The sequence below is a fragment of the Suncus etruscus genome, chromosome 15, assembly GCF_024139225.1.
Source record: "Suncus etruscus isolate mSunEtr1 chromosome 15, mSunEtr1.pri.cur, whole genome shotgun sequence".
Classification (NCBI taxonomy): domain Eukaryota; kingdom Metazoa; phylum Chordata; class Mammalia; order Eulipotyphla; family Soricidae; genus Suncus; species Suncus etruscus.
Genome location: NC_064862.1, coordinates 61,184,899 through 61,207,547, shown reverse-complemented (window position 1 = coordinate 61,207,547; position 22,649 = coordinate 61,184,899). Strand labels below are relative to the sequence as shown.

At 50.5% G+C, this 22,649-nt stretch overlaps 1 protein-coding gene across 1 annotated transcript in view; it reads right to left on the bottom strand.

The window, feature by feature from the left end:
* Window positions 1-22,649, bottom strand: part of GSG1L (GSG1 like) — a 163,516-nt gene that overhangs the window by 103,817 nt on the left and 37,050 nt on the right. The window contains exon 2 of the mRNA XM_049787815.1: window positions 8,534-8,581. Coding sequence (XP_049643772.1) covers window positions 8,534-8,581 — 48 coding nt within the window. The remainder of the gene's footprint in view (window positions 1-8,533; window positions 8,582-22,649) is intronic.

Below are 22,649 nucleotides of genomic sequence, written 5' to 3'. Positions count from 1 at the left end.
GGAGAGGTTAGCTTGGTAGCACATTTTAGGGCAGCTTTCTGTGGGTGGATTATGGAGCCAGCAAGGGTAGGTTTATGCTGGATCATTTATCTGGAGTCTCAGCTGACCCATACTCACCCCACAATGACTGCTGCCCTGGGCAGGCAACAAGGGACAGGAGTGGCTAGTGGAGACCCCATGGCTGGACCATAGAGCAGGTACTGGAATCCGTAGCCCTGACCCAACTTCACAAGGCCTCAGCACCACCCAGCTGTGCACCCCAGTTTGTCTCACTCACCCTCACTCACCCCCCACCCCGAACCTTAGCTCTCAGATCTAAAAACAGGGTAACACACCCTCTTGGCAAGAGGGGAGAACATTAAATCAGGTGATGGGGTGATGTGTTGGGAGGGGCTGTGCTCCAGGTCAGACTCAGAGGCCCCCCGGAGGGACCCTGTCCCCCACCAACTGGGCCAAATCCTATCTGCTATACTCAGTGCCTGCAGCAGCATAAGAGTATTTTCTTGCTATTGGTTTCTTTGGGACAAGGAACCAACCTCTTCTGGCCCCTGCACAGTTACTATTTCTCTGGGCTTTTCAAGTCATGAAGCAGGAAGAGGGACCAGGAAGAGACACCCCACAACCCAGCTCTCCCCTTGCCTCCTCCAGGGACTTGAGTGACAGTCCCTCTCTGGATCTGTTTACTCCCCTGTCCCATGGTCCTCATCATATTGTGAAACTCAGCAGAAATTGACTTCGGGGGGGCTGGAGTAATAGTACAGAGGGAGGGTGTTTGCCTTGCATGTGGTTGACTCAGGTTCAATCCTCAGCATCCCCTTTGGTCTCCCAAGCACTGTGAGGATTCCTGAGTGCAGAGTCATGAGTAAGCCCTGAGCATTGCAGGATGTGGCACAACCACCCTCCCAAAAAAGTAATAGAGTTGGTATGTACTTGTGGACCTTGTAGGGGGCCAATGATCACACAACATTGGCCAAGATGCTTTCCTTGTACGTGGCCAACCTATCTATCCCCAACACCAAATTTCACAGTCAGCCCAAAAAGGAACATAGCAAATCATATGGGTAAGTGGCATAGAAGAACATCAAGCTCAGTGAGCCTGAACAGTAACACAGAAGGCTCAACTAGCACCAACCAGCCCAGTAAATCCGCAGACACTGACTTTAGAAACAACATGAAAGGGCCAGAGCGGTGGCTTAGCAGTAGAGCATTTGCCTTGCATGCGGCCGACCTAGGACGGACCACAGCTTAATTCCCCTGGCCTCCCATATAGTCCCCCAAGCCAGGAGCAATTTCTGAGTGCATAGCCAGAAGTAACCCCTGAGCATCACCAGGTGTGGGTCCTCCCCCCAAAAGTGTAATACTACCATGGTAAACTAGAACTATCATTTCAAACTGACCTTTGTTGATCTAAGTTTTGACCGTTCCTTTCGCCTTTGTGTTCTAATAAACAATAGGAAGTAAATTTGTTTGTGCCTGTATGGAGGCAGGCTAGGGTGGTGGGTGGGAGATTGGGGACACTGGTGAAGGGAAGATCACACTGGTGGTGGGATTGGTGTTGAAACATTGACCACCAGAAACAACTGTATTATGAACTACTTAATGAATCAGTTTATAATTTTAAAAATCAATAAACAGTAAAGAGACCATCCTTAGTGGGGTCAAGACAGGGGCCCAGTGAGAAGTATAAGTGACTCAGAATCAGAAACCCGAGTTTGAAAACCTTTCCTGGATGAAGCAATACCCGTCTTTCAAGGCCTCAGCCCCCCACACTGGTGAAACCCCCAGGCAGACAGGCAAAGGGCGGCACTGAAATGTTCAAGGTAATTTCTCACATCAAAGTGCGTTTAGACCATGGGCCATTTTGAAATTTAAATTACCACTGTTTACACTTAACAGTCCCCTGGCTGTGGAGAAACCCGTTTCCTATTATGGATCATGAAAGTCAGCCCTGGTTGGGGTAAGAGGGGCTCTCCTCTCCGGGAATGAGCAGGAGTGAGCCGGTGAGGCGGCCCGACACCTAATTACCTGGAAAGATAATCTTGAATAATTGGAATTAGAGCAACTAAAGCAATTATTAGATGTTGTGATCTCTGGGAGCAGTCCTCCACGAGGCAGAGGGATTTAATCACCTTTAATAAGAGCACATAATTAGAGGAATCCAGAAATTCCGAAATGAAAGTGGCAGAGCTCACACTTGAGAGCGGGGCTGAGGGAAATGAGGCTGGAGAGAGTGGGAAGGAGGACAAGGAGGGGAAGGAGTGAGGAGGGGTGGGCGGGGATGCTAAAGAGGCAGCAGGGTAGGCAGGCTCCATTGGTGGATCTTCAACTTACTGTGTGGCTTTGGGTAAGGTGCAGGCACTCTGGGCTCAACCTGACTGGCACTTGAAGTCATTAAAGGGATGTCAGGTCACCACTTACTGGGCACCAATGATGCCTGTTCTTACCAGGAATGTCCGTGCCCCACCCCTCAGGGTTCTGAAACAAGACAACTGTTTCCTCTGGAGCCCCCAATTCTTCCCTGACTCCCATCTGTATTTTCATGGTGTCTTGCCCATCCCAATGCACAGATGTGACTGACTTCTTGTCTGTCTCTCCTTATAGAAGTATCTGTGGGTATTTCACCTCCATGTCTCCTAGCATACTGCCCAACTGACCACCAACCTGAGGCCACAGCAAAGGTCACTGCAGCTTGGGGCCAGAGAGATAGCATGGAGGTAAGGCGTTTGCCTTGCATGCAGAAGGACTATGGTTCGAATCCAGGCATCCCATATGGTCCCTCGAGCCTGCCAAGAGCGATTTCTGAGTATAGAACCAGGAGTAGCCCCTGAGTGCTGCTAGGTGTCACCCAAAAACAAACAAACAAAGGTCACTGCAGCCCATCCTGAGAGCAAGGCTGCCAGGTATGTGTGTCTGCTGAGAATATCTGGGCATGCTGAGTGTGTCTGCTGGGGGCATCACCATCTTGAAGGAAAGTTCCAGAGCCTGGGCCATCTTTCCCTCTTAGGATTACGAGAGGGTGTGCCTGGCACTGTGTTTACCTCAGTGGCATGAAGGGTCCTTCTGGGTGGCACCGTGGGAATATGTAGGTGGCCTGGGAGCAGGGGCAGAGTGACTTGGGATGGGGAGGTCAGCACAGAGGCAAGACCAGGGTGCTGCTTGGTGAGGGTGCATGGAAAGTCCTCCAAGCAGCCTGGGGGGTATAGCAGCATGTGGGGTACAGCAGCAGGTTGGCCCTTCTCAGCTCAGATGGTGATGGGCAAATGTGGAAATGGTCCCCACCCCCTTCCCTGCTCTCTGCGCGTCTCAGCTCATGACATAAATCAATAAAAAGCACTAAATAAATTAAGTGAGCAGCGGAATTGTAAATCGATGGCACAGAGGGGTGAGGGAACAGAGGGGTGAGGCGCCAACAGAGACTCCTGGAGGCGCCCACGTGAGAAGTGACCCCTGTGAGATGCAAGATTGTGGCTGCGGAAGCCCCACATAGTTACATGCATAGAGATTGTTCCGCAAAGATGCTGGGGGAGGGGGAGCAGAAATCTCATCTTGGGGGAAGCAGGTGGGGGCTGGGTCACTGGAAACAGCTCACCCAGTGGGTAGATGGAAGCAGTCCTGACTTCCGGCCAGGATCCAGAGGGGCATCCCTCAGGTCCCTCAGACCATGACATGTGCCTCTCCTCCCTCCCTCTCTCCCTTTTTCTCTCCCTCTCCTCCTGTTCCTTCTTTTCTCTCTCTCACCCTCCCTCCCTTCCTTCCCAAACCTTTGCTCTTGTTCCAGACCAAGGCAGAGAGCCCTGGAGGAAGGACAATCTGCCCTCTCCATTCCTAAATCATACACCCAGGTAGCTGTTTTTACGTCCTTCAACACATGGGGGCTAAAATGGAGCAGTGGTGCTAGAGCAATAGCACAGCCCTTAGGCACTTGCCTTGCACGTGGCTAATCGGGTTTGATCCCCCGCATCACATGTTGTCCCTGAGCCCCACCAGCAGTGATCCCGGAACCAGCCCTGAGCACCAAAAAGATTAATTAATTAAATTTAATTAAATCAAAACAAAACAACAAAGCAATAAAATAAAGCAACAAAGCAATGCTTCTCTCTAAGGAGAGCTCTGAAAGGGAGGATGCATCAGCACAGTCTGTCCCATGGCTCGAAGGGGAATGACATTGGCAAGCCCCACCACAGTCCACGGTTGGCTCTGTCTTAACCACAGCTGGCACAGGCACGCTGAGGATTATGCCCAGGAGAGGGGCTGGATTCCAGCTCCCCACAGTCACCTCCTCTCCTCACACCTCCACAGCAGAGCTCATTTCTAGCCTTGTTAATGGCAGACTTGACCATACAATTTGCTTTGGGGTGTTCACACATAAGATAGAAGATATAATGGAGGCTGTGTTGAGCTGTGGCCAGGGAAGTTCCTGTCCCTCCTACCTGGTCCCCAGAACAAATCCTTGATATCCTTGAACCAAGCCAGCTACCACCAACCAAACCCAAGTCAACCCAGAAGCCTGAGAAAACTAATGATGAAAGCCCTCAAGCTGGGCAGGGGGACAGCCTGTCGCTGGCATTCCTGCAGACAGGGTTGACCAGTTCAGGCTCAAAGGGCATCCAATTGACACAGCTCTTTGCTGGGAAACTGTGGCCACAGTGAGTAGGACTCTGGGAGAGCAGACCTGGGAGGAGAGTGGAAGCAAGGCATCCCACTCTGCATCTATACCACATCCTACCCCTGGCAGCTCTGTATTCCTCATTCTTCACCCCCTGTCTGCAGGGCAGCTTGAGATACTGCTTGAGGTTCCAGGCCTGGCTGCTCAGTGTCCCCAAACCCTGCTGTCATAGAGAAAGATTCCTGCATGAACAACTATTGAGCCAGGGTACTGAAGCGTCAGTGGGCAGTGGGGTCTGGTCAGGTTGCCCAGCCATGAGTGGGCTGATAGCAATGGTCTCTATGTGGTGGAAAGGTAAACATGATTCCAGGATGCAGATGGGGAAAGCATACGACTGTCCCTGAAAGTGTGTGGTATGTTTCCACCCATCCATCTCTCTCTCTATTGCGATGGAGCTAGTATCTATCACCATCTATCTTCAAGGATGGATTCAGTACAAATGATACAAGGAAATAACAAAGGCTGAGCAACGAGGAGGCTTTCCCTTGTAGCTCCCCCAAAGTTCATCATGAGTGTGCACTCTGTGCAGAATCAATGTTCCTTTCCATTGGCCTACCAGTGTCACAGGGCACCTTCCCTTGCCTGGCTGGCACTGAGAACAGAGCACCTGCCCGCCCTCCACAGCTGGTGGCTCTGGAGCACATGTCTGGTGCAATCAGCAGGAATGCAAGTCAAGGGATAAATGCTAGGAAGATTTCATGCAAGGGTACTTGGCAACAGGTAGGGGCGAAACAAGGCCTACCTCCCATCTTCTAACCCAAGCCAGAATAATGAGAAGGGGCCAGTGTGAGGAGCACTGAGAGCTTTCGTGCATAGGGAAATGCAGGGCAGGGGCCAGTGAAACCTAGGGCCAGGGCCAGAGCCCACAGCTGAGAGGCAGGCTGCTCTAGATGGGAGCCAAGGGAGGGTTTTAAACGAGAGAGTAACAGGAGATGATTTATGCTTTAAAGAGATCATTCTGGTTACAACAGTCAGGGAACAAAAAAATGGAAGGAGAGAAGCAGTTAAGAGATTGTGGCCAGACTTCTGATGAGAAATGGATGTGGTTTCAGCTGGTGTGAAAGGCAAAGGCTTGTCCCCATTAAACAGAAGGAGGATGCTCGGGCCATGAGAAAGCAAAGGTCAGGGCCAGACACTGAGCACAGATGATTTACTGAGCACAGGGTGAGTGCGGGGCAAGAGACGGCGAGGGAACAGCCAAGAAGGGTCACTAGGGAAGGGCCCTGAGGTAAAGGAGGCTTCCCCAGGGAGGGAGCATAGAGGAAGTGACCCCAAGAAGCCCCTCTGAGGCATGGGCAAAGAATAAAGGGATTGTCAGCAGTCACACACACACACACACACATTCATGCATCCTACACACACACTCAAATGCACACAGCCATGTACATGTACATGAGCCACACTCACACACAGCCACGTGCCCACACTCACATTTGCACAGACACTTACCTACACTTGCATGCGCACTCACTCACACACAGGGAGCTGGTGCAGACAAGAGATTGAGCAGAGCTCTCGAGGAGAATGACGGGCTCACATGTCCCTGACCCCACTGTGGCTCAGAACAACCACACACCACTGCATCTTGGCCCCATGACGGTCAGACTGAGTATGGGGTGCTGGCACACACATCCCTCACACTCACACCCTCACATTTGCAGGTGGAATGAGCACACACATCATACTCAGGTGAACAATCATGCACATGCACACGCCCACTCACTTATGCATACATACCCATGCATGTACACATTAGAAACATGAGCACAGAGTCTCAGGTGCTATAAATACCCCCATATCCATGTCACATAAGCTCACCCTTTAACACATGTGTGTGCCCATATGAGACAACCAGCACATCTCCCTGCAGCATCTCCTTACACCCTTATGCACTAGGAAACCACATGTTCTCATATAATGCACTACCCTAGAAGGCCTCACTTTATAGCAGAAGCGCCAGAAGCACCTGGCATTTAAGAGCCAGGCCAGAGCCAGGGAGATTACTAAACAGGCTGCCTGCAGGAGGCCTGGGTGCAAGCCCCAGCACCACGTGCTTCCCCTGAATATCACCAGGCATGGCCTCTGAGCACTGCCAGGTGTAGCTAAAATTAAACAAGTGAATCATAGCACTTAAGAGCTGGAACAGGGGTTAAGGCATTTGCCTTCCATATAGCTGACGCAGATTCCATCTCTGACACCACAGATAGTTACCTGGTCCCCTCTAGGAGTTAGCCCTGAGTGCAGAAACAGGAGTAAGCCTTGAGCACAGTGAGTGTGACCCACCCTACACAACCCCCACCAAAAAAACACAGACTGTTCAAGTCCAGAACCCCTCTCCTAACTCTGTGGCCTTTGGCAAGTCAGCTAAATCTCTGCCCCCATTCCCCCTACCCCGTGAAAGGTGCTCACGGAGGCATGAATGCCTGGCACTGGGGCACCACAGGACAGTTAGTGTCAGAGGGAGCTGGTGCAGATAAGAGATTGAGCAGAGCTCTAGGGGAGAATGATGGGCTCACATGTCCCAGACCCCACTGTGACTTGGAACAACCAAACACCACTGCAGCTTGGCCCCTTGATGGTCAGTCTGAATATGGGGTGCTGGCACACAGAGTCACCCGAATTGCTGCATTTGTGCAGAGTTGGAGCCTCCCTGGCTCCCATAGTCAAACCTGCTGGCCACCAGGAGAGCTAAAGTATTAGAGGGGCAGTAGGAATATGGGCGTCCCTCAGTCCTGTAAACAGTCTTATGTACACAGCTGGAAGCCTGGTCACCGAGCCTCAAAAGTAAATTCCCGAGTCCAGGAAAACAAGGATCCGACCTAGATCTTCACAAAAGCAGCAGGAATAAAAAACTGATGGCTGCAGGAGGCCCAGAGACACGCATGCACACACTACTACATGCACTCACACATGCCCACATGTGCGCACATCATCACAAACATGCTCACACACGCACACCGCCACACACGCTCACGTATGCACCCACCACTACAGAGTCATACATGCACAAGTCTCACATCTACATGCAGACATCGCCACTCTCGCAGAGCACATCACCACACTCAGACTCACATGCAAAAGCTTGCACGCATGTCCACACACACGTATGTACACCACCACAGTGCTCACATGCATCTTCACATGGACACATGCACTAGGCTTACACACACCCACATGTGCATGTATACAGAAGCACTCATTCACACATGTACATGCATCCATATACATGATCACAATGCACAAAAATATACATGCTCACAGATACATACATGAACATATATGCATACTAACTCGTGCAGAAACCTTCACATATGCACATAACCACACATGTACACACATTTCTACAAATACACACAGGCTTACACTCCCACACCCACACACATGTGGACAGACTCCTACAGGGCCCTGTGCCTCTAGGACGGCTCCTAGCGTCAACCTCGCTGGCCCTACACCAACCCTACAAGCAAGGGGCATGGGTGGCTGCACGTCCTGAACCTAAGGGCACCTGAGACAAAAGCCAAAGGCCCCTGAGTTTATAATATGGGCTCTGCCTCCATTTCCCCCACCTGACTCTCAGGTCCTGAGAGCATGGAAGATTTTCTAAGTGGCAGCAATGGAATTTGGCAGTCACATCTGTCATTAGCTCTTTCTGACAGTACAACCCCACCTGGACACCCCCATCCCACATTCCACTAGTCCCAGGGATGTCTGGGATCACAGGGCAGGGCAGGGCATGGTGGGCACCTGCTGGGCTTGGGAAGGAGCCAGGGCTTTGCGACAGTCCTTGGGGAATGCTAGAGGAGACAGGTCCAGGGCTGGGCAGCTGATGTCAGATGGGGTGACCCTGCAAGAGAGCTGTGGACCTACCTTTCTCTGACGCTGGGGCCAGGTCAATGAAGCTGCGACAGGTCTCACCTGGGGAAGGGAAAAAAAGTTTCTGATGAGAAGGAGTGTTAGGGTTCATGCACCACCCCCATGACTCCACCGCTGAGCTCCACCAACATCTCCCCAGAGACTTTTTTTCCCAGAAAGCCAATGTCCCATGGGAGAGCAGGAACGCCCATTGCCAGTAGTGCAGATGCGCCTTGTCACCAGCCCCACTGTGGCCTCCACGCAGCTGGGTCCAACTCCTCCTTCACCTCCATTTCCAGGGCTGCTCTATGTTCCCAAAACACCAGGAGCTGAGCAATGGCATTTTGCAGGATCTATGATGGCCAGACATGCATGCACAACTGCACACAGACATGCACTTGCATGCGGTCACCTGAATACATGCGCACCTTGCATACATGCTTACACACACTCACCTGCATACATGTTCACATACTTACCTGTATGCATGTTCATTATGACCTGCATATATGCTCATAGTTACCTGCATACATCCTCTCACATGCTCACCCACATGCATGCTCACACATGCTGACCTGTGTACATGCTCACAGAACCTCATTTGCATACATGTTCACACGCACCTGGGTATATGCTCACACAATCACCTTCATGCATAGTCACACATATGTCCATGCATACCTGCATGCATGCTCACATGTATGCTCACCCATGTATATCTCACCTGCATACGCACATACAAATGCATATTCACCTGAATGCATGCCCACGCACACCTGCATTCATGCCTGTACACACATTCATGTGGACATGCATATTCATCTGTATGCATAGTCAAGCACACACACATGGATGCATTCCTGCTCTGAGTCTCTAGCTGACTTGTCAAAGGTTATGTATGATAGAGATGGTGGCCACACACTTAGTGCCCCAGGAAAGGGAGTGGGGCAGCGCCAGAACATCAGTGTCTCCCCAGTTCAGTAAATGCCAATCTCACCACCAGGAGCTCAGGCTTGAGGTACTCCTTGCTTTCCTGACCCTTCCCTTCACCTCTGACCTATGCTCCACCCCCCCAATCCAGCTAGAACCAGCCACTATCCCACTATCTCCAGCCCTTGGGTTATGGCCATTGCCTCTGCACACTCTTTGCTTCTACCATTATTCACACAGTGGGGCCCAAGATGGATGCACCCCTTCTTTGTTCATAACCCAACCCCAAATTCACTCAGGTGCCGGTGAAATCTGTCCTGCTGTCACTTCACTGGCCTCTTCCGCCTTCTCACTGACTCCACTTCCAGCCAGATTGGCCTTGCTGCTGTTTAAATGCTCAGGGCCTTTGCACCCGCTTCTTCTGCCAAGAACATCTTCCCTCAGAGAGATGATGGAGCATCCTCCCTTCTTAACTGGCCTCAAATGACACATTCTCAGGGAGACCTCTCCTAGCTAATATATCTAGTACTTCAAGCCTCTCTCCCAACACCTCAACTATCCTCCTGCTGGACCTGTCAGCACCAGTCACAGTCCATGACACATATAGATACTCAATACCTCTTCGCTGATGGAGCTCGTGAATCCATAGTGCCCAGACAAATGAGCAGATGTCTTCCATACCTGTGCGACTCACACCTCAACCCTGTGAGGTTCATACCTCAAACCTGTGCAGTTCACACCTCAAACCTGTGCAGTTCACACCTCAAACCTATACAGCTCTTGTGCTTTCCTCTTAAGGACTGACCTAGAGTCAGGCACTGAACTGGCCATAGAGGACACACAGCAGGACAAGGTCCATGTCTTTCTCTCAAAGGGGTACCTCCTAAACTTCCACTCACAAACTGTGATCAGTGTCCTAAAAGCAGAGGAAATGTGCCTACAATGTGACTAGACTTCCAGTTTTCTCCAGAAGAATTTGAAAAGCTGGCACTGCCAGCCCACAAGCCCACATAGCAGTACTTCAGGGGGCAACTAGATGCTGCTTTTTCAATGGTACTTGGGCTCTCCACAGTCACCACCATTCCCTACTGGGCACAGCCCACCACTGGGCTCTTCCAAGCACCCTAACATCTCCAGTTGCACTAGATTGGAGGCGCTTTATGTGTTTTTCCGTATATCTTTGGCTATTGTCCGACCACTCTGGATAAGACTTAAATTAAGACTAAATTAAATAGAGGCAATGAAACGAGGCAACCTTGCCTTCCTTCTGATCCTGCTGGAAGCTTTTAGTATCCCCCACTGAGATAGTTTCCCTGTGAGCTTACAGTAAGTAGCTAACTTACTAAGTGGAGATGGTCCCACTCTCCTAAGATAATTTTCTTGTTTGATTTGGGGCCACATCTCATGGTGCTCAAGGCTTACTCCTGGCTCTGCGCCCAGGGAGCCCTCCTGGCAGTGTTCAGGGAAACTATAAGTGGTGTCAGTGATCAAACCCAAGCAAGGCAAGTAAATGAACTACCAGCTGTACTATTCCTCTGGTCCTCAAATAATTTTGAACATATGTTGTTGCTGTAACCCACTGAATACTTTCACTGCATCTATTGAAATGGTCATAGAAATTTTGTCCTTCCTTTTGTTGGTGTGGTATCTTACATTAATTGAAGTGTATATATCTTGCTATTTTCATATCCCTGAGATAAATGTATGGTCCCCTGTGATAGAATTTAATGAGCTAATATTTTGCTGAAGATTTTTTAAATCTGTGTTTATCAGACATAATCATCTTCTTTTGTATGTTCTGTCCTTGTCTGCTCTTGCTAATAGAGTAATTTCAGCCTCATAAAATATGTTTTAATTCTTTAAATACTTTAAAAGAGTTTGGGGAAAATAGGTGTAAGATCTTCCTTGTGGGGCCAGAGAGATAGCACGGAGGTAAGGCGTTTGCCTTGCATGCAAAAGAACAGTGGTTCAAATCCCAGCATCCCGTATGGTCCCTGAGCCTGCCAGAAGCGATTTCTGAGCATAGAGCCAGGAGTAACCCCTGAGCACTGCAGGGTGTGACCAAATAACCAAAAAAAAAAAAAAAAAGAAAGAAAAGAAAAGAAAAGAAAAAAGAAAAATCTTCCTTGAAAGTTTGGTAGAATTCAAAGTTTTGGTAAAACTGTTTGTTCTTGGAAATGTGTTTTTTGAGGAGATTTCTTTTATTTTGCTGTTTCAATTTTCTTACTTATTATCAGTGTATTCAAAATTTTTTTGCTTTTTCCTGTTTCAATCCTCTTTTCGTGCTTGGTATCTAGTTTCACAATGTCATGATCAGAAAAAATACTTGGTATGATTTGATCTTTATAGATTTATTGATAATTGTTTTGTGTCCCAGTATATGGCTCTTCCTTGAGAATGTTTTGTATGCGACTAAGAAAAATGTAAATTATGTTACTTGGGGGTGGGTGGAATGTTCTGTAACTATTAAGCACTTCTGGTCTAGTTTGTCATTTAAGGCTACAATTTTCATATTATTCTCTGTTTTATTGATTTATCCCTGCTTCTAAGTGTGGTGTTCAAATATCCTACAGACTTGTATTATTCATAATATGCTACTTTTTGTATTATTAAGGATCACCTCACATATACTGGGGCTCCATCATTTGGTAGCCATCAATTAAGTATGATATCTTAGTGTTGTGAACCTTTTTTAGTTATACAATGTCCACTCATGTCCCCAACCTTGCATTTTAGCTGGAAACCCAGTGTATCTAACTCAGCATGGCTATGCCCACCTTTTAAAGGTAACAAATTGCTTGTAATATTTTCTTCCAACCTCTTGCTTTGAACCTATTTGGAGCTCAGATGAATTTTCTATAGATAGCAAAATTGGGGTGGGGGGGTGTTTCGTTTTGTTTTGCCTTTGATCCACTTAGTCACTCTTTACCTTCCATCAGGAAATTCCTTGTAAAACAGGTGTAGCCCCTAGAGAATTCTTGTGAGAAGTTTAACAGAGAAGAGCTTGGACAACTAGGGTGTGTGACACTTGACAAGCATTACAGCTAAGAGCGCATGTTTCTCACTACAACTACAACAAAAGAAAAGAAGGGGCTGGGAGGAGCAAAGTTTTTAAATTTAAAAGTATTTTTGTTTTGTTTTGTTTGGCCACACCAAGCAGTATTCAGAAATTACTCCTGGCTCTGCAATCAGAAATTCCTTCTGTCAAGCTCAGGGGACTATATGAGATGCCGAGGATCAAACCTGGATCAACTGCTTGCAAGTCAAACACCCTACCTGCTGTGCTATCGTTCGAGTCCCACAAAGTTTTTCATTTTTTTTTAATTTAACAATGAGAGTCTCTACCTGCCAGGCCTTAGAAATGGGGGCTTAATCTGGGCATATTTTAGGGATATTTAGGCATATTTTTAGATCACTCAGCAGGGAAAGTGGGTAAACCTGAAACCTTCTAACCAGTTCCCAGGGCAGCAGCTGCCAGACTAGACAACCACTTGGGACCATACCTAAGGACCACCCTTAGAGGAATACAGTCCCCCATTTCCCACCCTCCCCTTTATTCCTTTCCTGTCCCTCATCTCCCCCCATCTTCAACTCCCATATCTCCCCATCTTCCTCTCCTGCCTTCTCATCTTCCACCTCTCCCCCTCTCCCTCTCCTTTCTCTCTCCACTTCTCGCCAGCACCAGACAATGTGGATGCTTCAGCCCCAAACACTCCTGTGCATTCTGCCATCACTGCCCTACCCAGCAGAGGAACCCCCACTCTGGGTTGCCGGCCTTCCAAATGAAGCCTCGCATTTGCTCTCACTCCTGCTCCACACCAGCTCCTGGCTATTCCCTGGCAAAAGGAACTAAAGCCTATAGCATTGCCAAAGGCCCAGATACACTGAACCTGGCATCACCTCCACCCCTGCCGTTTACAAGGAGATAGGGTCATATGAGTCACACAAGCAGAGCGATGTTCCCCAGGGACATGGCCAGAATGCTGTGGAACCAGGGGACGGGCCAGGCTGTGTCTTGCATGGCTCTTCCCAGGTTCCCCCAGTTCCCAGCTACACATGGGGCAGGGAGGGAGGATGCCTCTGGAATTGCCCTGCACACACAGCCCAAGCTTGGCCAGGGAAGCACCTGGCTCAGGTCCCCACAGGAACCAAGCTTCCAGTATCCTTGATATAATGGCCAGTCCCAGGTCATAGCCATCTCCTCCAAGACTCACCACGAAACTCATTCCAGGAAACTCACTGGTGACCCTTCTCAGCTACAAGTCGGCACCAAGCCCCCCTAATCCCAGCAAATGCATACCCCTCAGAGAGCTAAGGCTCTGGCCACATGCAGACTGCTCTGCCCCTGAGGGCTGGGGGCAGTGGGAATGCAGCTGACTTAGGGCAGGCCTGTTAGTGGCTCAGGGGTAACTGCCCCTGTTCAGGGCTGCAGGAGGAAATGAGGGAGTCTGTGGATTGAGATTTCAGTGTCCAGCTGTGGAGCCTGAAAGAACAGCTCCTCTCCTGAACCTGAGTCTCCTCCTGGAAATGAGGTGCTCTGGGCAAATGGAGGGGCCCAGGCTCAGAAACCACAGGACCTGGGCTCAAACCCTCCTGTGTGGCCTGTGCTTCGTGTCAGAGAGATGGAGCCCTCAAGGCTGCCACACATACATAGAAAAGATAGTGGAATCTGCTCCAAGAACCCCAGCTCCTGCCTTCTGTACCCCTGGATCCGAGGCTAGATACATAGCAGGAGACTCTGGAAGGCCCGAGCAGGTGGACACTCCAGGAGGTACCACGCAGAACACAGGAAGGGGCTTGTGGCTGGCAGAAGGTGCTAGAGGCGTGAGCGTTGGCCCAGTCACCCTCAGTAGGAAGATGAGGCAGCCAGGGCTGGCGGCAACAGGGAAGTGGGCGGTGTGACAAGGGGCTTGGGGGGTACAGGGGCTTGGCCAGACTCCCAGACCCTCATCCTGAGGGGTGTGGCTTCATTCCACCTCCCACCAGATGGAGTGCTGAGCTTTCTGTGCACTAGGAAGGAGAAATCTGGAGATCAGGGGCCATGGAACAGTAGTACTAGTGTCCCAGAACTGACCAGCAAAGGGCAGAAGCAGCACATGGTTGAGCCATTCCTGGACTTTACGGGCCCCTTAGAGAAGAGACAGATGCCCAGGATGGCAGCGGGACTCTCCTGACCATGAAGGCACAGGTGGAGTCAGAATTTGAAGGGCAACCTTTAGCCACTTCTCAGAAGGGACAGACCCTCTGCAGGCAACAGGTTCTAGAAAGTTCCATCCCTGTGAAGGGAAGTCCAGGCCTCCCAAGAGGCAGAGGCAGCAAATGTGGTGGCAGTTCAAAGAGCCTACTCAGGTATGACCGGCTGAGTCCCAAGTCCCTGGAAGCCTCCCTCCTGGTGGACCCAGAGCCAGTTTTCTCCATGCCAGGTGCCCTGGACTTGTTGGGAGGAGGAGAGGGCAGAGGAAAACGGGGCTGGCCCCCTGCCAACATGGCTAAGGTGAGAGGCACAGAGCCACTTGGCAAGGGCAAAAATACATGCTCCCACAGTCAGATTCAAAGAAGCCAACGCCAGAGTGGGCAGCCAGAAAGATACCCAGGAGCGTGTGAGAACCTTCTCTCTTGGGCTGCGGTGAAGCGTTGGCAGGCCCTTCCTTAGCATTCAGCGAAGGCTCCTGCCAGTTCAACTGACAGGGCAGCAGATGGCACACACTTCAGCGCTGATGGTATTTTGATTTATTTATCCCTTGCAGATGGTGCCATGCCTTGCTTTCTGGCAGGAGCCCAAGACGAGGTCAACTTTCTGGGGAGAAGCATTTTTCCAGGAAGACAGAAGGTACCATATTCAGACCCCTATCTGGCATAGGCCTAGGTCCCCACAACCCAGGACTTTACCTGCTGGGCATTTGGGGCATGATGGGCAAGCCAAAGAAAAGCTTTTTTGTTTATTTTGTTTGTTTGTTTGGTTGGTTGGTTTTGGGGTCACACTGTGCAGCTCTATGGATTTACTCCTGGCTCTACGCTCAGAAATCGCTCCTGGCAGGCTCAGGGGACCATACGGGATGCCGGGATTCGAACCACTGACCTTCTGCATGCAAGGCAAACGCCTTACCTTCATGCTATCTCTCCGGCCCCAAAAAGCTTTGTTTTAAGGCATCTTGAGAACTGGGAGAAGTTAACTGTTCAGTTCAAATGAACATTTCAATATGCAACTCCAGTGGCAGAGCATAAGCCCCCACAAGTTGCCCTGGGCTGAGTTCCTGCAACACACGGTCCCCAGCACAATGCATTCATACATGCATACATATAACATATATACACCTATACACACATACATGCATGCCTCTGTACATGCTATATTCCACCATAGTGGTTAAATCTAAGAGCTTGAAATTCACAATCTTTTGTTTGTTTGGGGGGCCACACCTGGTGGTACTCAGGGTTTGTCTGGCTCTGCACTCCTGGATACCTCTTATTAGAGTTCAAGAAATCATACAGGATTTTGGGGGAATCCAACATAGATGAGCTGCACGCAAGACAAACACCTTCCCCACAGGACTGACTCTCAGATCTCCAGTCCTGGGAACCCACAGTCTTTAGGTATATCTCGGCTCTGTGAGGCAGGACCAGACTCTGGTTCTTGGTTTCCTGTTCTGTGTCTGCCTGAGAGACATGTGTCACATCAGGGAAGGCTTTAGGAAGTGTGCACTTTCTCCTTCGGCCCCCTTCCAGCTTCAGGGGGGGCACAATATGGGAACTATCTGGTCCCCAAACCAGTGTTTTCCTTTTTCCAATCTTGCTTCCTCCATGTGTCCCCCTAGTCTTGTGCCACAGCCACTAGTTATAATATCTTCCCCCCTGTCATCCCCTTGGCAGTCACATGGCCCCAGTCATGCATCTAAACTATAGGCACCAAATGAGATTCTGGCTCTGCTGAGCATCTGTCTGCTTGGCTGGCTTTATTCTGGCCATTGGTGTGGCTTAGCCATGGTGAGCACAAACAAGATCTCACAGACAGACACTGGTACATGACAAGAACAATGTAAGGGCTCGTTGTTATCATCATGAGAACCTGATAAAGACTCTGTGAGGTTTGCGAGGCCCTGCATGTTGGTGATAGAGACAAGGCTGCATCCCCGGAGCAAGCCTAGGGTTCTCCAAAGTGGCCAAGATCTCCTCAAGAGCATAATTTGAGGGATAAATGAGAAGGAGACTAGCCCATTTTTTCTGAGACTCATGGCTATATGGCCTCATCTGGTCTAGGGTCTTCCCAGGCATGTGTCCATACAAGATACATGTGTGTGCATGCAAACACTGGCATATGCAAGCATGCACACATGGTGGGTATGAATTCATTTTTAGAGTGGACAAATGTTCCAGACCAGGAGGAAGGAGGGGCAGATAATCTCCTGTAAGTGGCAGCTGAAGCCTCCTTCTAAGTGATGGCACTTGGGATTCCCCAAAACCCCAGCTCAGGACATCCTGTACCCAGCCATCAGTACCTGCAGTCCCTGTGAGGCATGGCAGGAGAGAAATGCTGGGGAACGACGCCCCAGCCTGATCAAAACACTGGAAATACCACATACTCTCATTTTCATACACACCCTCACATACACACAGACTCACACAAGACACACACATTCACACATACCCTCACATCACACACATTCTCACATCACATGTACTCACATATCACACTCACACATTCTCATACTGACATACCTCACATGCATTCACATATCCCCCTTACTCACACTCAGACTCACCCTCACATCACATGTACTTAGACATCACACACACACACACACACACACACACTGCCTCAGCCTCCTCTGCTCTCCCTACCTCCACACCTACAAGGCCAGCACCATGCTCAGATTCGCATCTGCTCAGAGACCCTCACTTAATTACAGTCTCCTGCCCTCTGACGCTACTTTAAATGCATGTCTTCTGAAGACTCCAATTTTCTATGACCCCACAGTTTCATTTCTTGGAAATCATCTCAAAGACACCTTTACACCTGCAAAACCACACAAGGTCAAGAGAGCTTGCCGCATTCTTTTCATAGCGAAGAACTAGGAATAACTGGCTTTCCATTAATTCAGTAAGAAATATGTATTCGATTTATGGAGAAGTCCCACTCATTAAAGCAAATGAGGCAGCTCCCTTTCTCTCCCAGAATATTAATATTAATCAATATTAACAGAGACTATCACCACTTACATGAAAAAGTGGGTTCTCCCTGTAAACTGAGACTGAGCTTCCTACCTCCTACGTGGCCTCTATCAGGCTGTCCTAACACTTCCATCAGACTCGCCCCTTTTTCCTGCTTCTCTAACACCTTTCCATGGGCGGAGTGGCCAGACTATGCAGAAATATTCCCTTAGATGACAGTCAGACTGCAAAGGGGACCCGTACTAAGGCCCTAGGGCTGTGTCCTTCCCTGCACAGTCCTGTGTCTCTGCCAGCCTGTCAATGTCCTGTTCCTTGCAGCCACCCTGGTCGGCTTCTCTGCAATCAGCTCCATGGGACCCAAGTGTCCCCAGACATTCCATCTGACACACTAGAAAGGAAACTTCTGGCTGCACTGACTCATGTGACTGGGTTGGCCCAGAGCGTCCAGGACAGTTGCCCAGCCCACCTCTACAGTTTATCCTCCTCACTGGCCGGTGAGGCAGATCCCACTGGGGAGGTTCACATGGACCATCACAGGAATGAGTGAATGTTTTTGATGATGACATGACACCCCAGGCACTTGTCACCTCACATACAGGCCTGGTCACGAGGTGCTGTCTCCCTGCCTGAAATTGTCTGCCCACTGCCACACACACCTCAAAGCCCTCTGCTCCATGAGTCCCTCCCCTGCTCCCCCTGCATATTTCTTGTGAACACTCTGCAAAGAGCATTCTGCAAAGAGTCCTCTGTAGGTGTGGTATCCAGATGATCTGCTAAAGTATTCCACAGCAGAATCATCCCGCTGTGCAGGGGGCCTGAGTGAGCTCTTCTCATCACACTGTGGGGTGTGAGAGATAGCCCCAAAATGATCTCATGTGTCTGTGGTCATCATTCCTCATGTCTGGCAGGTTTGTCAGGGCTCAGTCAGCATATACCAAGCAGGTAAACGGCTGTACATTTGTTCTCTTTCTTAGAGATGAAATGCCAGACCCTTGACGAAACTCCTCATCCCCCAATTCATTTTTCACAGTAATGTTATTGTGAGGTACAACAAACTTCCCATTGCAGATACCTCAAAATAACGATTCATCTACTGCTGCCCCAGGGTCAATTCCTTCTGTAGGTGTTGCTATAATGTAGATGAGACTCGGGGGACCCCACTTGCAGACAGACCCACCTCATTTGAGGTCCCCTTTTACTCTTCTCTTGTTTCATAGGCCACTCCAGTGACAAGCTCAATGCAACTGCTGGTGACTCCTGACAGGCATGTGACCAGTTGCTCAGTGGCCATGGGTCAGAGTGGACATGGGACACGCTCTAGGCATGTGAGCTGGTACCTGATCCCCTGCTAACTGCAACAGAGCTGCCCACTCACCCAGTGCTGCTCTTACTCCCACAACCCCATGGCCCCACGAGGTGCCATGGCCCTGGGCGGGGACAGATGCCCCGTGGGCGACCCCACACACGTTATAGGGAGCAGGGCTGTGTATCTCCACCTGTTTGCTCATCTCTGCCAGGAGCAATTTATCCGAGTGTCTGAATGATGCCATAAGGCAGATGTTGGGGCTCAGCTCCTCCTCCAGACAGTAGCGGGAGGGAAAAAAAACATCTATTTTTCAAAGCGCCTCAGCTGAAGCAAACCCATAACTTTGGGGGCGAGCACCACCCTAAGCTGGTAGCAGGATTGCTCTGAGGCAGCTAACTGCCTGAGGAGATGCTGTCCCTCTTCCACAGACCTCTCCCTCAACCCTACCTGAACTCCTCCCCACTGTCCTCCATGGCCCCTCTCCCTTCAGCCCTCCCCCACAGCATTAGCCTTCACCCATCTTTAACGTAATGATGAAAACAATCCCCCCAGTTCCAAAGTTGCATCTCCCTTCAGCACCCAGATCCTATACCTGCTCTCTGAACCCCTATATCTCAAGGTTGAAAGGACCACAATCACTAGTCACTTCTCAGTTACTGGGCTGATCTGCCTCACTATGAACCACAGTTCTTTGGGGTAATCTTGTCCCCCCTCTTCCAGGGTGTCTATTAGCACCTCAGCTGCAAGCAGGAAGAAGATTGCCAGAGTCGACAGTCAGGGCCAGCCAGGCGACTGCAGCTCTGGACTCATTCGCTCCAGCTGCCTATTCCTGGCTCTTTGAGATCATTTGAGCTCTGCAGTCATTTCTCCAGAGAGCAGGGAAGCGCCCTGGCTAGCCCCAGCCTAGACCTTCTCTCCCAGGGTTGTCCACATAGCCTCAGCACCTTTGACAACCATGTGTGTGGTCCAAGAGCAGGGGGTAGAGCACTGCCCCCCCCCCAGTGGCTTGAGACAAAGCCTGTCTGCAAAAAAACCATCTCTGCCCTGCACAAAGGTGTTCCTAATGGCTATAGTGAAATTCTTTTTTTTTTTTTTTTTTTTTTTTTGGTTTTTGGGCCACACCCAGCAGTGCTCAGGGGTTACTCCTGGCTGTCTGCTCAGAAATAGCTCCTGGCAGGCACAGGGGACCATATGGGACACCGGGATTCGAACCAACCACCTTAGGTCCTGGATCGGCTGCTTGCAAGGCAAACGCCGCTGTGCTATCTCTCCTGGCCCTATAGTGAAATTCTGAGAACCAATCAGAGAAGGATCCAGGGACAGCAAGTGGTTTCCACACTTGGGCTCCATCTCTAGTACCACATGGCCTCCCAAGCATCACCAGTAGTAGCACTGAGCCCCCAAACATGAGAAGGGTGGCCCCAGGACTAAGCTGAGCACAACCTTGGGCCCTAAGACCTAATTGCAGGCCCAGATGATTCAATATCACCAAGAGGAGTTCTGGGATCCAAGCGCCTGGCATGGGGTGTTCATTCTAGCATGGGGGATGGTATATGAGCAAAGAGGCATGAAGGGTGCCCGGGCCCAGCCCAGCAGGTCACTTCACTGAGGGTGTCTAGGTGAGTGGCCAATAGCCCAACTGAAGAAGTGTTTGTGCAGCGACTTCATGAAGACAGGTGGCTATGAGGCTGGGCATTCATGTCCCTGATTGCAGGAGCCTACCAGGTCGGAGGCTGAAACGGGCTCCACATTCCAGAGCAGCAGTTAGTGTGGCTCAGGGCTGGTTGAGCCCACGGCCCACCCGGGAGTGGGCGGGGCGTGCAGTTCCCGCGGGGGCAAGCGGAGCTAGCCTGGGGGGGGGGGGGGCTAGGGCTCAGAAGTGAGGGAGCAGTGATCTGATCTGCATTTTAAAAGCACTATCTGGAGGCTGTGTGGTTGCAAAAGACTGAGCCCACTCACAGCTGAAGCGTGGAAGCTAAGTGGAAGTATACAGGGTGTGACTTGTACCTGGGCTGAACCCAGACAGAGGGACTGCAGAGAGGGGAGCCATGGAGCTGGGCCCTGCTCTCTCTCACCTTGGCCCTCTCTGTGCCCTGAACTTGAGCCTTACCTGGTCTGACCCCTCCACAGACAAGGACCCGCCCAATAGCAACCTGGCTCACCCAGCCTGAGTCAGGTATCCAGACTAGTAGCCAATCAGCAGGGCCAGGAATGGATGGTTGTGATGATGGTCAGGGTTTGGAGGTTCAGGGTGGAAATGGAAGTTCCCATAGAAGGACAAGCTGGGTAGACACCTCCAAAGGGCTCGCTGCCCCTGAGCCCCAACCTATGGCTGACTTCTGCCATACTGATCCCTTTCACAGCCCTACCCCTCACTACCCCCACTAAAGAGGCCTCTGATTGAACACCAGAGTTGCATAAAATGTAGGGCCAGGGAGCAGCAGGAACCCAGGGAGAGTAGCCAGATCCCAAGAATGGGGGCTTAGGGGGTACCTTGAACCAGTCAGGCCTGGGTGTTGAGATGGAGAGAAGAAGTGAATCTATGGGGGATAGAGGATACAGAAGAGTGGGGGGTCATGTTTGTATCCCTACACCCGCCCTTCTCTGTACCACTTGCAGTGTTCAGGGCTGAAGCCACATAAGCCCCCACTAAGCTAGTGCTGGTGCCAATGTCAAGGGAATGCCAGGGAGATCGGGAGGGCATCTCAAGGCAGAGGGAGACAGGTGGCAAGAAGGGAGACCCAAGAGCATGAAGTGGGCCAAGAAGGGGCCGTCACCTACCCAGCTTCAGTCCCTGCACCCCCCATGGTCCTCTAATTCCACCAGGATGATCCCTGAGCACAGTTAGGAGCACACCCTGAGTACCACTGGTATGACCCAAAAAGCAAGCAAGAAAAAACCCAAGAGTGATAGAGACACAAAGGGGCAACTAAGAGAGCAAAGAAGGAAAAGGCAGAAGAAGAGAGAGACCAGGACAGGAAACAAAGCGTGGAAACGATGGAAGGCACAAGACAGGAAAGCCATGGACACTGGAGGAGAAGGACACAGCTGGAATGTAGCCCCACCAACACAAGGGCCCTGAGCTCACCCCGACCAGGCAAGTGCAGCAGGTGGGTCCTTAAACTTACTATGGAATGAGACTGTCCACCCAGCCCTGCAGCCGGGAACAAGGATAACACCAGCCCCCACAGCGGATTCTCTGCCACCTTAGGACCCTCAGCATGGGTGGGACACATCACTGGACTGAGCCTTTGTCTCTAATGCCCAGGTAGGAGATACCTAAAGGCCTCCCATATCCACATACCTCCATCTCTTCTGACTGGAATCACAGCACCCCCAAAACCCATGTCCTCACCCCTAGACACTGTGATTACACCATGTGGCAGTGGGCCCTTGATGGGTGTTTATAGCTGAACTGGGACAGCATCCAGGTTTCCTTCCATCACAGAAGGACACAGGCAGGAGGCAGGAGGTTGGTGTTACCCCAGACCATTGCCCTGAAGGGCTGAGTATGGGGTCTTGAGAAGCCGAGACAAGAAAATGGACCCTAAAGCTACAGAAGAATCACAACTCTGCCAGCTCCAACTGCAACTTCTCCCTCCTAAGAGAAATAATTTATGGCTTGAACCTAGAGGTTGGCAACATGGAGGCCCAGCCAGGGTTGGCCCATGCATCCTCACAGCCGTCCTGCCTCAGGGTCGTCACTCCTGTCCATCAGCCAACCAG